This window comes from Lepus europaeus, chromosome 9 (genome assembly GCF_033115175.1).
Source record: "Lepus europaeus isolate LE1 chromosome 9, mLepTim1.pri, whole genome shotgun sequence".
Taxonomy (NCBI): Eukaryota; Metazoa; Chordata; class Mammalia; order Lagomorpha; family Leporidae; genus Lepus; species Lepus europaeus.
Window position 1 is genome coordinate 38437623 of NC_084835.1, and position 16203 is coordinate 38453825.

At 46.1% G+C, this 16203-nt stretch overlaps 1 protein-coding gene across 2 annotated transcripts in view; it reads right to left on the reverse strand.

Moving 5' to 3' along the window:
* Positions 1-1826: 1826 nt before the first annotated feature.
* ADAMTS9 (ADAM metallopeptidase with thrombospondin type 1 motif 9) overlaps positions 1827-16203 on the reverse strand; it is a 181552-nt gene continuing 167175 nt past the window's right edge. For both annotated transcript variants that reach the window (XM_062201207.1, XM_062201206.1), the window contains 2 exons: positions 6485-6579; positions 1827-3571 (listed from right to left, as the gene is read on the reverse strand). In XM_062201207.1, the coding sequence (XP_062057191.1) occupies positions 6490-6579 (90 nt within the window). In that variant the 3' untranslated portion in view covers positions 1827-3571; positions 6485-6489. The remainder of the gene's footprint in view (positions 3572-6484; positions 6580-16203) is intronic.

Consider the following 16203-nt stretch of genomic DNA (forward strand, 5'->3'; position numbering starts at 1 on the left):
TTCACGGACTGAAGCCCTAATCCATGACTAAATGTGCAGATAGTGTCTATAAATAATCAAGGTTAAATGAGATCATAAGAGTAGGGTCCTAATACAATAGCACAGACATCCTTGTAAGAAGAAAAAGAGACATTAGGTTTCTCTCTCTCTCTCTCTCTCTCTCTCTCTCTCCCTGTCCTGTTCCCTCCTTCCAAGTGCCTGCACACAGAGAAAAGGCCAGGTGAGGATGAGTGAGAACAGTTTGGTCTGCAGGCCACAAAGAGCACCCTGATGGCGCCATGACCTTGGACTTCCAGCCTCTCAAACAGTGAGAGAACAAATGTCTGCAGGTGACCCCAGCCAGCCCCTCCGTCTTTATAGCAGCCCGAGCTGACTTTAACAGCCTCTCCACCTTAGCCCAATTGCTACACGCCTGCATGCTCAGGGCCTGAATAGGAACAGATGTGTGATCGATGCTTGTGGATCAATAATCGAAAGGCTGGAACGCTGCTGCTGTTGTTGGTCTCCATCTAACGGCCCTTTGTTGACAGCACCATCCTCCTCCTGCTCCTCTCAGCACCATCTTTCATCTAAGTGGAGCTGTCAGTCATGTAGACTCTAGGTGGGCCCACGGTCCCAGCTCCCCCAGCATGACGACTGTTCAGAAGTGGCCATGTGTCTCAGCCAAAGCTGGGGTACAGGGGGTCGCCTCTTCACTGATGGTAAGTTTGAGCCTGTTGGCATCTGTGAGGCTCTGTCTCCTGACCCATAAACCGATGTTACCTGTGTGGTGGTTGTGAGAATGACTTGAAACAGCATAAGTAAGGGGCCTGGCACAGGGTGGATGTCCTGTTACCAAGAGCAAGTATCAGTCTTGTGTAGAAAGTGGTCAATTCCCTACGTGCCACAAGTCTCCGGGGTAGCAGCCCCTACTACATGAAATAAACAATGAGGTCCCAACCCCCCACTTAAATTCCCTATTGTGTTAGCTCATGTGTCTCCTGTCACACAGACAAGTGTGTGTCCCTGACTCCTCAGAGAACCACTTGCACTGACAAGTGACGGAAGGATCGACCTGTGGACAGCACCCACTCCTCCGGCACCCCTAACGTGGCTCAACATTAGACAGAATTAACAAAATCAGCATTGCTTCTCAGACTGGCAATTTTAAAAACTAGAGACATTCTTCTTCCAACTTGAATCCAAAGTCCAAAAACCACAGGAAACACAGATGGATTGGGTGTGGTCATGGCATTTATTCATAATATATTTTCTGAATGTACTGGTACAAGTTTAAGTTCTCCAAGAGCACTCTGGAGTTTGCTTGGGGTTGGAGAACAGTGCCAGGTTTTTCCTCGTCTCTTTGGTTTCTGGAAGTAGGCAGAGTCTCTGAAACCAACAGTCTTGCATGGGCCATTGGCAATGGCTTCCCTTCGATCATGGTAGAAAGGCAGAATGACCATGGCTTTGGCACTCCCATGTTGGAAGTTAGTAAGGAAAAGAGGACTAGTGGAAGATCTGCCCATGGGTCATTTCTTCACACAAACACCAATCAGAATAGCAGCCATGAGAGCTGGCAGGGTGTTCCTAAGCTGACGGCTGGAACAGAAGGCGTGTCACCTGCCAGTGGTTTCCTGTAAAAGGCAATCTGGATGACTCAGAAGGTGGTTCCCAAGTTCTTCAGGTGGGCAGGGGGTTGCTGAAGCCACTCCCACCCTGTGCATCCTCTGTCTTGCTACTAGGAAATGTGGATGTTATTTCAGAGCATCTCAGTGAAATCATGAGAGGGTCTCACTCTTCCTATCACTCTGTCACGAAGCTGCTTGGGGGACTAGCATTTCTGTTCTTTTTTTTTTTTTTTTTAAGACTTATTTATTTGAAAGGTAATGTGACAGAGAGGGAGAGACAGGGAGAGCAACCTTCCACCTGTTGGTTCACTCTCCAAATGGCTACAAGTACTAGTGCTGGACAAGGCTGAAGCCAGGAACTTTGAACTCTGATTCTCCCATGCGGGTGGCAGTGGCCTGAGCACTTTAAGCCACCTTCTGCTGCTTTCCTAGGCACATTCACAGGGAGCTGGATTGGAAGTGGAGCAGCTGGGACTCGAACTGGCACTCATATGGGATGCTGACATCACAGGCAGGCGGCAGCTTAATCTGATGTGTCACAAAGCCAGCCTCTCATTCCCACCCCCTCCATTTCACTGCAGCGTATCAAGGCACCACGGACTGAAAGCAAAGCTTATGAACAACACGAGCATAAAGTCCGATTGTCTTCCAAAACGGGCAGGTCCAAAAATAAGGGTAAACAGCTGGTCTTACTCTTTTTTCTTTTCTTTTCTTTTTTTTTTCTTTTTTAAGATTTATTTATTTATTTGAAAGGCAGAGTTACAGAGAGAGAAAGAGATCTTCCATCTGCTTGTTCACACCCCAGATGGCTGCAATGCCTCAACACTGGCTCCAGTGGCTGGTCTGAGTCTTTCCAAGTGATTCTGTCCATCAGAAATTGTCCTTCTATTCCTCTCTTTTATTGAAAGTGTTTACCTTTCCGAGTCTGAAGATCACTTAAACATTAGCACCAAGGCAGCATATATTTTTTCCCAGAGATCACATGAAACGGAATACTTAATATAACTACTAGTTGGTACAAACAATCTGTGATGTCACTAACTTGCCTGTTGGCTAGTGACCCTTTCCTAAAAATGCCAAAAACACCCTCTGATGATGACTCTCGTAGCACCTTGATGATGGGCTGGGTTGTTTATAAAAAACAAGTCACGATTTTATAAAAGTAACAATAAAATATTTACAGATAAAAAGTAAACAATAGTGTACCGTGATAAGGAAGGATCACTTTTGTCATAGTACTGCATACACGTGGGTAGAGCTCAGTGGGAGGGCAGTGGACTGCAGGGTACTGCATTATAATGGAGAGTACGTAAAATGCAGTGGTCTGACCGCAAGGGGCACAAGCAACGCGAAGGCAGTCGTAATAGAATCATTTTACGTACAAAAATATTACATCACAATAAATAATTTCAAACATAAATATTAAACTTTACATCATTAGGCTATTCCACATATACACACACACACACAGGTGTGTGTATGATATATGTATGCGTATATATGTACAGGTTGAGCATCCCTTACCTGAAATATTTGCGACCAGAGGCAGAAATATTTTGGACTTTTTTTCAGACTTTGGTTTATTTGCAGAGCTCAGGAGCGAGTGAGCTTGCTGACACAAGGCTGGCACAGAGCTCTTCTATGTTTTGTAGATACCGGAGGGTGATTGTATATAATATTCTATATAATTTTGTTAATGAAACAAACATTCACGGCGTGGGATGTTCCATTTGTGGCATCATGGTGGTGCTCAAGAAGTTTCCGATCTGGGAATACTTTAGCTTTATGGATGCTCAACCTGTATATATTTATATATATATATATGCATATGTACACATATACACACACACTCATACACACGTATACAAGTCCTCTCGCACACACACACATGCACCCACATTTAAGGTGGAGGTATTGCATTACGATCCTTCATCCATCCCATAATGGCTTCCTCTGCTGAGCACCTGCAAGAAAAGCAACAAACCAGGAAATAAAAACCTTCTGTTTCAAACGCTGTCAGAGTAGGTAAACCATACATTTTTTTACATATAGAATTTTAAAACATGACATTTATTTTGTCTGGATTTTAAAGGCAATGTTTGCTTGCTACAAGAAACGCGGACATTCCAGGCAAATAATGAAGAATAAATACCTGCTAATCTGAAATCCGCACCTGAGATAATATCCAAATATTATCCTTCAATATCCTTCTAGTCTTTCTTCCATACATCCATGTTAATATTGTAGGCAAATACCCATTTGTAAATTTTATCACACTCACCAATGAAATTTGTCTTATTAAATATAAAATATAAAATGCATCTAAGGATTATTGGATTATTAGTGGATTGTTCCTCAGTCTAGTGGATTCTGCTGCCAAACCGTCTGCTTCCAAACCACCTCCACCCATGCTTTTTTTTTTTTTAAGATTTACTTATTTATTTGAAAGTGAAGTTAGAGAGAAAGAGAGAAATAGAAGGAAAGAGATCCTCCATTCACTTCCCAATCAGCCTCAATAGCCAGGGCTGGGGCCAGGCTGAAGCCAGGATCAGGAGCCTCCTGCATGTCTCCTACATGGGTGGCAGGGGCCCAATCACTTAGGCCATCCTCTACTGCTCTTCCCAGGTACATCAGCAGGGAGCTGGATCAGAAGGGGAGCAGCCAGGCTTGAACCAGGGTCCATATGAGATGTTTGATATCACAGGTGATGGCTTAACCCACTGTACCGTAATTCTAGCCCCTCACTCCTCTTCTCTGATTAAAAATCAGGAAACTGTCCCTCTTCCAAAAGATGTCAATCACCTGACTCTAGGTGGGCCCATGATCACAGCCCTCTAGAAATTGTGATTGTCTCAAAAGTGGACACATGGGGCTGGCGTTGTGGAGCAGTGGGTTAAGCTACTGCTTGCAACGCAGGCATTCTATATTGGAGTGTGGGCTTGAGTCCTGACTGCTCTGCTTCTGATACAGCTTCCTGCTAATGCACTTGGGAAGGCAGTAGAAGATGGCCCAAGTGCCTGGGGGCCCCTGCCACCCACATGGGAAAAACTGGATGGAGTTCCTGGCTCCAGGCTCTTGGCTTCAGCCTGGCCTAGCCCTGGCTGTTGCAACCATGTGGGGAGTAAACCAGCGGATGGAAGACCTCTGTCTCTCCCTTTCTCTTTGTTTCTCTGCCTTTCGAACAAATCTTTTCTCTTGTTTTTTGAAGTGGATATGTGACCCAATCAGAACTAAAGGGTTCTTTTGCAGAATGGATGCAGGGCATGACTATGTGTTTGAATAGAATCCTAGAGCTGCCTGGGTTTATGGTGCAGGCAAAATGAGCCACCTGAGAATGTGGCTGTTTGAGGGGCAATCGGTGCTGCTGGAGCGGGAAGGAAAGTGCACTGATGACTCTGTGTCAGCCCCTGGATCCAGCCACGCCAGAGGCTAAGATACTGCTTGGACAGCTCAGTTATCCAAGACAAGCGCTTTCCTGAATTCATCCTTTGCAAAAGAAATCATCCTAAATTAAGGGCTTAATTTTGAGGATGGATGTTAACTTAGTCATTACAGTACTAACACAGTAATGTCAGAGAGGTCCTCCTGGGTCCGGACTGTGAGGAGCCTTTCAAGGCACAGAGCTGCTGGAAGTTTGCAGGAAGACGCAGGGAGGGTCACAGGAGCAGAGCTCATTCCTTGCTGGGCCTGGCACCAGGATCAGAAAAAGGAGCAATGCCGTCCTTTGCCCAGCAGAGGGAGCACTTGCTGGTCTCTTGTCATTAAAACTGCATTTGTTACAATGCAGGTTCTGATTTTGTGGATAGAGGGTGAGGCCTGAGATGCTGCACTTCTAACAAGCTCGCAGGGGATGCTGATCGTGCTGGTCCTTGCAGCACACTTTGAGTAGCACAGCTAGGGCACAGAGCAGTGCCTGAGAGCACTGGCTAGGGTGCAGGCATGCCCTGTTCTTCCTGAGATCTTGAGCGAGCTACTTAACTGTTAGGAGCTTCAGCCTCTTCATCTGTAAAATAAGGGTAACAGTCCCCCTCACAGTTTCGTTGTGAGGATTTAATAAAATGATGCCTATAAAGTGCTTAGCATGGTGAGGGCTCAAAAAACGCCATTGCTATTATTACTCCTCCTCCTCTCCTCTCTTCCTCCTCCTGGGCACTGTTTTTCAAATTATGATCTCTGAATCACCTGCATTAGAAGTCCTTATATTAAAAAATACAGACCCCTGGGGTCATGTGTTGTGGCACATTGGGATGCCCTGCATCCCACATCAGAGTGCCAGTTTGAATCTTGACTCCTCCACTTCCAATCCAGCTTTTCCTCTCACGTGCCTATGAGGCAGTGGCTGATGGCCCAAGTCCTTGGGTTCCTGCCACCCACGTGGGAGACATGGACAGAATTCCAGACTCTTGGCTTTGGTCCGGACCAGCCCTGGCTCCTGCATACACTTGGGAAGTGAACCTGTGGATGTTAACGCTCTCTTCCTCACTGTCTCTTCCTCTCTCTTTTTATCCCTGACACTTCACCTTTCAAATAAACCAATGTACTGGTTCCTGGATCTACCAGAGATCTAAGCAGGATCACCAGAGATGGGCCCGGTAGGCGGTATCTGAGATGAGCAGTGCAGGGGGATCTTATTCCCGGGGCCCACAGCCCTCATGCTCAGGGGTGGAGGACACCTGGCCTCATTCATATGAAGACAGATCAGCAGCAAAGAGAAAGGAAAAGGATCAGTCGGCTTCAACATGCTTAACAGGAACCCCCTCGGGGGGAAACTGACCCACCCACATTTGCTCATTACTGGGCCACAGGAAAAACAGGGAGAGAGAGAGAGAGAGAGAGAGAGAGAGAGAGAGAGAGACAGCTACCAAGTGACTTCTTACCTTAGCTATAATACTCGCACCTCCAGGCCAGTACCCGAGGATGGAGTGCATTTTCCACAGTAACCACCACATTTCCCAACGACTCGGGTTCCATCCTGCAAGAAGACACATCATCTTAGACCACCTGCTGGCCTCGTGTTTTCAGGGCTCCCACTGGCTTTGCACCCAGCACAGGCAGGGCTTGTGAGGTGAAATAAAGCCCAACACTCCCCATGGCCTAACACAGGGACTGGCAGATAAGGCCTGAGGGCCATAACCAATCCACTATGTGTTTCCACATGGGCTTCAAGCCAAGAAATGGTTTGTACATTTTGTAAATGGTTGGGGAAAAGCAAACAAGAATTTGTTTGCAATGGACATTCAAATTGGAATGTCCATTGATAAAGTTGTTATCAGAGCACAGACATAGTCGTTCATCTGCCCAAGGTGTACAGCTGCTTTCGGGCTATAATGACAGCATTGAGTACCTAGGACCACTCTTAGAGATGCACACGGCTGTGTAGTGCAGAAATCAAAGTGAAGCAGTTTTAACTTGACAGTATTTTGAGTGTTATATGCAAGGATACATCACAACATTTTGTTTATTACCAGTCTACACAATCATGAAAACATCAAAAGAAGAAGAGAAGGATGGGCTCTGCATGTTGCATTTTTAAGGCACACTTGTGTGAGTTATTCTGTTGTCACATTTATATGACAAAGTACCATGTTTAATAAGCAATGACGTCATAGCTATCTAAAAGAACAAGATACACACAAACACTACCAAATGAAGCAGTCAGAGTATCCCCAACTCACAGGAATGCAAAAGTCAGAAATTTTAAAAATTTAAACGGAATATGTCACCATAGCATAATTCATTCACAAAAATTAAAAAATGAGTAATTTTCCAAGTGGTTCACTTGTCAGTCAAGCAAGGAAAAGAGTTTACCTATGGTGAGTTAATTAAATCTTATTTAATTGCAACGATTTAAGAAACATGTCCAGAAAAATAAACCTGTGCAAGAACACTACAATTTTAGCAAAACAGTTGTTCAAAACATTGAGGCCACTTGGAGCCACATCAATAATCCATTAAAAAAAAAAAGTGGCAAATCATTTTAAGTGGGGTTGTCTCTTGATGAGTCAGCAGTTATTACTGATACTGTCCAGGTGCCATTATTTACCTGGAGACACAAAGCTCGGTGTGATGTGACTCAAGGATTTACTTCAGTGGATATTCTACACGGAATGAGCACTGGTGAGAATATTTCAGAGGCTGAGAAAGAACCACTGCAAAACTGAAGTGGTATCTGCTAAGATGTGTTGACAACCGATGGTGGCAAAAGTGTCTGGAGTAGAAAAAGCTCTGATCGGACAAACTTACAAAGCTCGTGAAACTGCAGGCTATTGGAAACACATGATTATCCACTGTATTATTCATCAGCAGGGACTTTGTGGAAAATATTTGAACCCGCCAGGTGTTATGGAACTAGCCCATATTGTCAATGATGGACTTCACTAGCTATTAAGGACTTTACCAATATCAGAGTCCTGAGCTTTTTGTCAGAACTAGAAGCTGAAGACCTTAACTTATCCTATGACATAGTAATTTGATGCCTTGGAGGTAATAGACTTTTACTGATCTTGATTTTTGAGTTCAGGGTGGAAACTAAGGTTTTGCTGAATAAAAATCACTCTTAGTATTACTGAACTTAATGATTTTGATCATCAGTCTTTGTTATAGACTTGATTTTTTTTTTAAGGATTTGAACTCAAAATTACAAGTCCAAACGGAGCTTGTAGAGAAATGTATACTGTGGTAGTCATTTCAAGGACAAGGGACGTTGTTTGAATCATAAGTTGTATTAAAGTATTTTACCCACTTGGCATGCTTTCAAAAGTTAAAAAGGATGATTTGTCTGTACTCATCACACATTTGCAGTGGATATGTTTTCTGAACTACCAAAAAACCAAACCAACCAAACAAAAACCCACACACACACAAAAAAAACCAACAACACTACAATGTTTTTTGGACTCTAAAGTACACACCAAGAAAATTTTGTATTTCAAAATCTGTTTAACTATACCATTGAAGAGCCTCCATCTCAGAGCCTCCATCTCAGTTTCAACATATGTGATTAATCTGTAGTGCAATGACAAGCTAAAAGGCAAATATCAAGAGAAAACTCTAATAGAATTATATAAATACCTGCCAAGCCATGAATAGGCTCAATTAAAATTATATGGTTGTAGACAGATAACAGGGTTTGGCAATACCTATTCATGTAAAAGACATTTACAACGATGAAATACATCAAGTCTCATTTCAGATCAGCGTTAATAGGCAAACATCTATAACCAACTTTGTTACTAGAAAACACTAATTCAGCACAAAGTTTTTCTCCCCCAAGACTGCAGTCTTCTCGTTGGTAGAGTTGCATTACAGAACTGTACTAAAGTATGATTATATTTTGTATTTAATCCATCAAAATGTGTGTACATTCTTCTCTTCCTTCCCTATATATATATATATATATATATATATATATATATATATATATATATATATAATCAATTTTGACTCTTGGTCTTTGAAACCTAAATTCTTTTACTATCTGGCCCTTGACAGAAAAAGCTGTCAACCCCTGGCCTAAAGGCCCACAGCCAGTCCCTGGCTCCCTCTCTAGATTCATCTTGTACCATTCTTTCCCCCATGCCTGCATCTCTGCGACTCTCCCTTCCCACATGCCCCTCACAACATGAGGCCGTGTACAATCCATTCTCTCCAATTGTGTCTCTCTGGCCTCTCCGTCTCTGCGGGCACTGCATCAGTTCACCTTTCACCTAGAAAACGCTTCCAAACTGAGCCTCGAGGCCACCTCCTCAGAGAGTCCTTCCTGTATACATGGGAGATCCTTTTTTAAAAAAACAAACAAACAAAAACTCCTATGTGCCTATTCAAATGCAGGCTCCAGCATGTTAAGGCTAATGTCTTGGTAGGATTGAAAGCAGCCAGGAACTGGCGCAGAGTATGGCTCCTAGGAATACTGAATACCCATTTGTCAGGTGCAGGAATCCATGAAAAAAGGCTGAAGCTGAACCCTTTTGCAACGACAATTGAGATCTCCCTGCTAACCAGTCTCCCTGTGGTCCCCATGCTATGAAAACTTCCACTGAGTGTTTGCGCCACATCCCATCAAGGCGCCCAGCCCCGTCCCCTAAGCGCACCGCGCTGCACATGTTCCCCGGCTGGACACAACACAGTGTTATTAACACCGTGACGCCTGCAGCCTGCATTTCGGGGCATCTCTGGGCTACATTCCTAGAACTGGCTCACGGGGGTGTGAATGGATTCCTCGAGCAAAACCATGAAAAACGTTTGCAAACAACAGATACTCTTTCTTTTTTTAAAGAAAGGAATGAGAAAAACTGTGCTACTTTAACAACAACAATTTTTCATTGTTTTCAATAATCTGCTCACATCCAATAATGAGTAAGATGGAGTTGGTAGATGTTTCTATCACCCTACTTGGTCCTGATTTCAGGAGCTCATGTTGGTGCTGGAGTGAACCCACCCCACCACCAACACCGCCAAATGGACTGGATGCTGGACAACGGGTCTTCTAAGCAGGAGGCCCAAGTTGAGTGCTGGTGGCCTTAGGACATTCAGACACCAGGAAGGCAAGTTCTCAGTGTCATCCCAACGGATGCTTTCCCCAAACACAGTGCAGGCGAGACTGCACTGCATCTTTAAACAAACCGAGCCTCAGCTTCCTGGTGCATCTATGAAGCAGGGATAATACGCCCCCTCCTAACAGGTTTGCTGTACATGAGATAACACAGGTGAAGCACCCAGCATCGTACTCGGCCTAAAAGACACACTCAATAAATGTTAGCTTTACTATGAAAAAGGTATCTTTTTAGGCATTGGTTCTCCATCACAGTCAATTTTCATGGAGATGAGGAAAAGTATGGGTAATTACAAAATTATGAAACTGAGAAAAATCAAGCTACACTGGCTTTATAGCATCCTATGTCCTTAATTGGGACTCTGTTAATTTGATTTAGATAAAGAGTGTGCTAAAACATCATGTGTAGGACAGAATTTCAAAAAGCCAGACTGAGTAATCAAGTAACAAAAACAGGAGTTTCATAGATACAGTGTCCAATTCAGAAAAAAAAAAAAAAGAGCATATATTGGAAGCACCTACTCACAATGAAACAATCAACTTTTATTTTGCCATTAAAACAGGCCCTCTTCAAAACCTCTTTTCTAAGAATGTTTTGTTATCTGAGTTGCAGCCATCACACATATTTCAGATGAATGAATCTGTTCCATTCAGAAGGGTCTGTATTTCACAGCCTTTTACCAGTTCTTCTGTTTCTCTCAGTGTGGCTAGGGAAGCTGGCTCCTGGCACTGCAGAAGGCTCGAACACCTGTGATTAGAAGGTGCTTACACACCAGGCTGCGGGGTGGGCTGGGAGCAAAGGCAGGCTGGGCTGGGGGAGGGATGTGAAGATGTCGCTAAGAAAACCCATATGCATAGTGATGAACAGAAACATAAAAATTGCATGTTAGGGTCAAGATCACGGGCAATGGGATTAACCCTTGAATGTCCCTGAAACTGTCTAATAAAAAGGAAGTATACAGTTGGGGCTGGCATCGTGGTACAGCAGGTAAAGATGATGCCTGTGGCACTGGTATCCCATACGGGTATTGGTTCGAGTTCCCGATGCTCCACTTCCGATCCCTACTAATGTGCCTGGGAAGTAGAAGATGGCTAAAGTCCCTGGACCTCTGCCACCCACAAGGGAGACCCAGATGAAACTCCTTGCTCCTGGTTCTGGCCCTGCCCAGCCCTGGCTGTTGGGGCCATTTGGAGAGTGAACCAGTGAATGGAAGATCTCTCTGTGTCTCTGTCTTTCCCTCTCTCTCTGTAATGCTGCCTTTGAAATAAATGAATAAATCTTTTTTTCCCCGTGGTTAAATCTCCTTTTTTAAAATTATTTATTTATTTATTTATTTATTTATTTTTGACAGGCAGAGTGGACAGTGAGAGAGAGACAGAGAGAAAGGTCTTCCTTTGCCGTTGGTTCACCCTCCAATGGCCGCTGCGGCCGGCGCACTGCGCTGATCCGAAGGCAGGAGCCAGGTGATTCTCCTGGTCTCCCATGGGGTGCAGGGCCCAAGCACTTGGGCCATCCTCCACTGCACTCCCTGGCCATAGCAGAGAGCTGGCCTGGAAGAGGGGCAACCGGGATAGAATCCGGCGCCCTGACCGGGACTAGAACTTGGTGTGCCAGTGCCGCTAGGCGGAGGATTAGCCTGTTGAGCCATGGCGCCAGCCCTAAATGAATAAATCTTTAAAAAAAAAACCCACAGTATATATCTTTTCCCTAATACAGCCCTAGACAGCTGTGTACATACAAAAAGATATATACACAGTGTCCAATTTGTATAGGAATGTACAAAATAAAACACATGCCTTATGTAAAGTGTACCTTGCAGGATAGGAGGCAGTCCATGAAGATAAGCCAGGCCTCATTGTACCAGGCACACATGCATGTATGTACGCATCCCTGGCTGCCTTAACTCTACCGGATGTAAATGAACCGAAAGAGAGGAACTGGGTCTGTCTCCTCCATGACACTAACACTTTCATCAATTTTAATTTTACAGCCCCCTCCCTAGTGCAAGCAATGTCTGTTGGGCCATAGGCCTTGGAAAACACGCCCCTAGGTTGCCCCAACCCTGCAAGTCCCCCAGGCACACACAAGAAAGACAAGAGCCCCAGGGCGGGGGGGGGGGGAGCTAGCATTTGGCATACTGGTGAAGACCCCACTTGGGATACCAAACATCCTATATCAGGGCGCCTGGGTTTGAGTCCTGGCTGTGCACTGGATTCCAGCTTCCAGCTTCTTTGCACCATGGCAGGCAGCAGGCAATGGCTGAAGTCCCTGCCACACACATGGCAAAGCTGATTGAGTTCCTGGCTCCTGGTTCTGGGCCCCTGCCCCGAGCAGTGGTGAATGTGTGTGTAGGGGGTGCGCCAGCAGACGGGGTGGGAGGGGGCTCTCTGTCTCATTCTCAAAACACAAAGGTCCATGAGCCCCTCTCTCATGTCCGGCAGGGAAGTGGGCCTCCCCCAGGCTGCCTGGCTCTGAAGGCCTGTTCCAGAACCAGCTCCCAGGAGGAGATCCAGACAGGTAGGGCTGGAGCTTGGAAGCTGCAGGGGCGGGGCTGCGGCCACCTTCCCACCCTCAGGAGCTGAGTGCACACAGCAGTGGCTAGCAGCTCAGAATCCACACATCTGCTCTCAGACCCTACCTCTGGCCAGACTATACTGCCGCACAGACCTCAGCGTTAGGCTCTGAGCTGGTGTGGCTCAAGCCTTTGCTGGAAGTCACCCTTCACCGAGGGGGTGTCGCTTGCACATGACTCACAGGCAGGGTGAGGCAAGAGTCCCTGGGGACAGGCTCAGCCCCATGCAGGGCGCCCCTGTGTCCTTCATCAGGCTCTCTCCAGCAAGCTGGCTTCCTCAAGCAAAAACTCAGGGCTACAGAAAGGTTCTCAAAGGGAAAAACCGCTGTTTGCCTGGGACACGCAACAGTTTTGCACCCTTACGTCGTTTGTGTTTCCTAAGAACCCCTAAATTCCCACTGTATGGCTGAGGAAACCAAGGCCGCTGACTCTAGGGCAAGCTGAATCCCTCGCTCAAGACGATGGAGCTAGCGAGTGTAGACTCCACTTTATTAGAGCAGCCATGGAGGCTCCCAGGGTTGGTAAGGCTGAGGCCACCACCAAAGTTATGCCTTGCTCCTACCACTGTGCCCACCTCCATAGTTTACACCCCACAAAATGTGACCTTTTGACCTTGGGGTCCCAATCCCCAGGTGAGGGGATGGCTTGGAGGAATTCACAGCCAAGTGCAAGTAAATGCCCTCATAAACAAGAGCTGGAACAGTCCCTCCCTTTTATCCGTGGTGTTGCATTCAAAGGTGTGTTAGCCACAGCCAACCATGGTCCACAAATGTTAAGTGGAAAATTCCAGAAATAAAAAACTCATCCGTTGGTGCATTGTTCTGAGCACACGGAGATCTCACAGCGTCTAGTTCCATCCCACCTGGGATGTGCGTTGTCCTGTTATCCAGCGTCTCCACACTATATACACTACCTGCCCGCTAGTCACTCGGTAGCTCACTCCAAGCAGTCACTCAGAGACCACACAGACAGCCTCATATCACAGTGCCTGTGCTCAAGCAAGCCTTATGAGGTAGCCTACACTTGTCACAGCGCCTCTGTCACCCGCCTCACCTCATCACACGACACTGAATCCTCTCACACCATGACAGTGGGGCAGGACAGTAAGGTACTGTGAGAGGCAAAGGGGCAGGTCACATACATCCAGCTTTATACAGACTCGTAAAACTGTTCTATTGGCCGGTGCCGCGGCTCACTAGGCTAATCCTCCGCCTTGCTGCGCCGGCACACCGGGTTCTAGTCCCGGTCGGGGCACCGATCCTGTCCCGGTTGCCCCTCTTCCAGGCCAGCTCTCTGCTGTGGCCAGGGAGTGCAGTGGAGGATGGCCCAAGTTCTTGGGCCCTGCACCCCATGGGAGACCAGGAGAATCACCTGGCTCCTGCCATCGGATCAGCGCGGTGCGCCGGCCGCAGCGCGCCTACCGCGGCGGCCATTGGAGGGTGAACCAACGGCAAAAGGAAGACCTTTCTCTCTGTCTCTCTCTCTCACTGTCCACTCTGCCTGTCAAAAAAAAAATTTTTTTTTTAAATTAAAACTGTTCTATTTTACTATTAATTATTGTTGTTAATCTCTACCTGTGCCTAACAGATGAAATTCTATCTGAGGTATATACGAGGTTAATTCAGAAAGTTTATGGAAACATGAAATTCCCAGATAAGTTTATCTGGGTGTTAGAAAACTTTTGAAATCCATGCATAGCTTTTTCATATAATGCATTTCCATAAACTTCTTCAAGCCCACTCATAGACAGATTTTGAATTTCTTTGGTACCAAGATCAACGTTCTCTAGGTCCACTCACATGAACCTTTCCGAGTACCCCTGGGTGCACAGGGAAAACACAGGAGGTCCTGGGTTCGAGCTTTCTGGCACCTACCAGCGGTCTTGGAGGACATCTGCCCAGGATGTAGGGAGGGGAGGTCGTGTACTGCAATCATGACTTTTCTTATCCAGTAAAAGTAGCACAGTGGGCTCTTTCTGCTGCACACAGGAAGCCAACATGAACTTGATGTTGAGTCTTACTTTGGCCAGTTTAACCCACAGAGCGAGAGTGCCTCTGTCCTCTGGCCAGCCCTGGAGCGCCAGAGTTTCATCCAGAATGACTTCTGTTAGGCTCGGGGAAAACTTTTACTGTCAAGCACGTTTATGAAAACTGAGGTTTTCATGTTGTTCTTCCCTTCTGTGGCTCCCTGCAGAGAAGCTAAAGACAACGAGGAGCCACGGCTAGGGGTCTGACCCACGCAGGGCTCCCTGGGAGAGGCCAGCACCACTGGCCAGGGTCTGAGTGGCATGGTCGCCGTAGAGACGGCGCCTCAGTCCCCCAGGACGGGGATGGTGGGAGGCGGACAGGGTTGATTCCCAGCACCTGGTTCCTGGAGTGCTGATTTGGAGAATGTAAAGGGTGCAACTTCGTAAAGAAGGTTCTGTGGTTGGTTTCCGTTATGTCAAAATGTGGTTCCAGACAAGGGGCATTGGACGGGAAACTGTGAGGGATGTCAATTGGCGGCCGCTCCCCAGGTGAAGCCCTGGGGGTGACACCAGCACACACTTGGGCTTGAGAGCCACTCCTAGTGTAGTCCAACCAAACACATACACATACATACACACACACACACACACACACCCCACACATGCTACTGCTATTCTCTGGGAAAGAAACACCCTCTGCAGTTCTTCCCGAATGTCCTGGACCACTGAAGCTGATTTTCAAGAGCATCCCTTGGGGGATGCTGCACCATGGACCACTTTGATGGTCAGGCCGATTTCCCTAGGCAGCCACAAGCAAGGGAGTGTCCCGTCCCTGCTCCCAGCATTCGGAAGGAATGTGCAACAGGCCCTTAAGGTTAATTTTGAGCTCAGACTCTCTGAGCTGTCACAGAACACCAAAATAAAAAAGAAATACTGACAAGTAACTGTCAAACCAGTTCTCTCCAGCTCTAGCATGAACTATCCCCAAAGCTTGGGCAGGAGCCCATTGTCATAATCATTCTGTCCATAAGGTGGCGCTGCAGGCTTTAGCTAGTTTGAGTTTGTGCCTTTAAGTGCCGGACTGACTGATAGCAGCTAATGAAGACACACTTTACATGCATGGTTTCCCATGTTTCAGTTTGCTCTTCTTCTTCTGAGTCACTGAAACAATGTTTTAGTGAGAAAAATACATACTAATTTTGAAAATTTTAAAAAAAGTATAATATATAGAACATATAGACCCCAGAAAGAAGGGTGGAGGGAGAAAGGGGTGGAAGAAGAGAATTTTAACTCTTGTGTACATTCTAATGCATCCATGCCACCTTCTGGCTTTCTGTGCAAGGAAAAATATAGGATTTATTTACGAACCAGCCATACACCAATTTAATCAGACTTGGAGTTGGTGTTTGGCTAACTTGGGAAGCAGGAAGTGAAAAGGCTTGCATTTTCCATGGGCAAGCATTTAACCTCAGCAGCTTGAAAATGGGATCAGGAACTTGAGGCTCC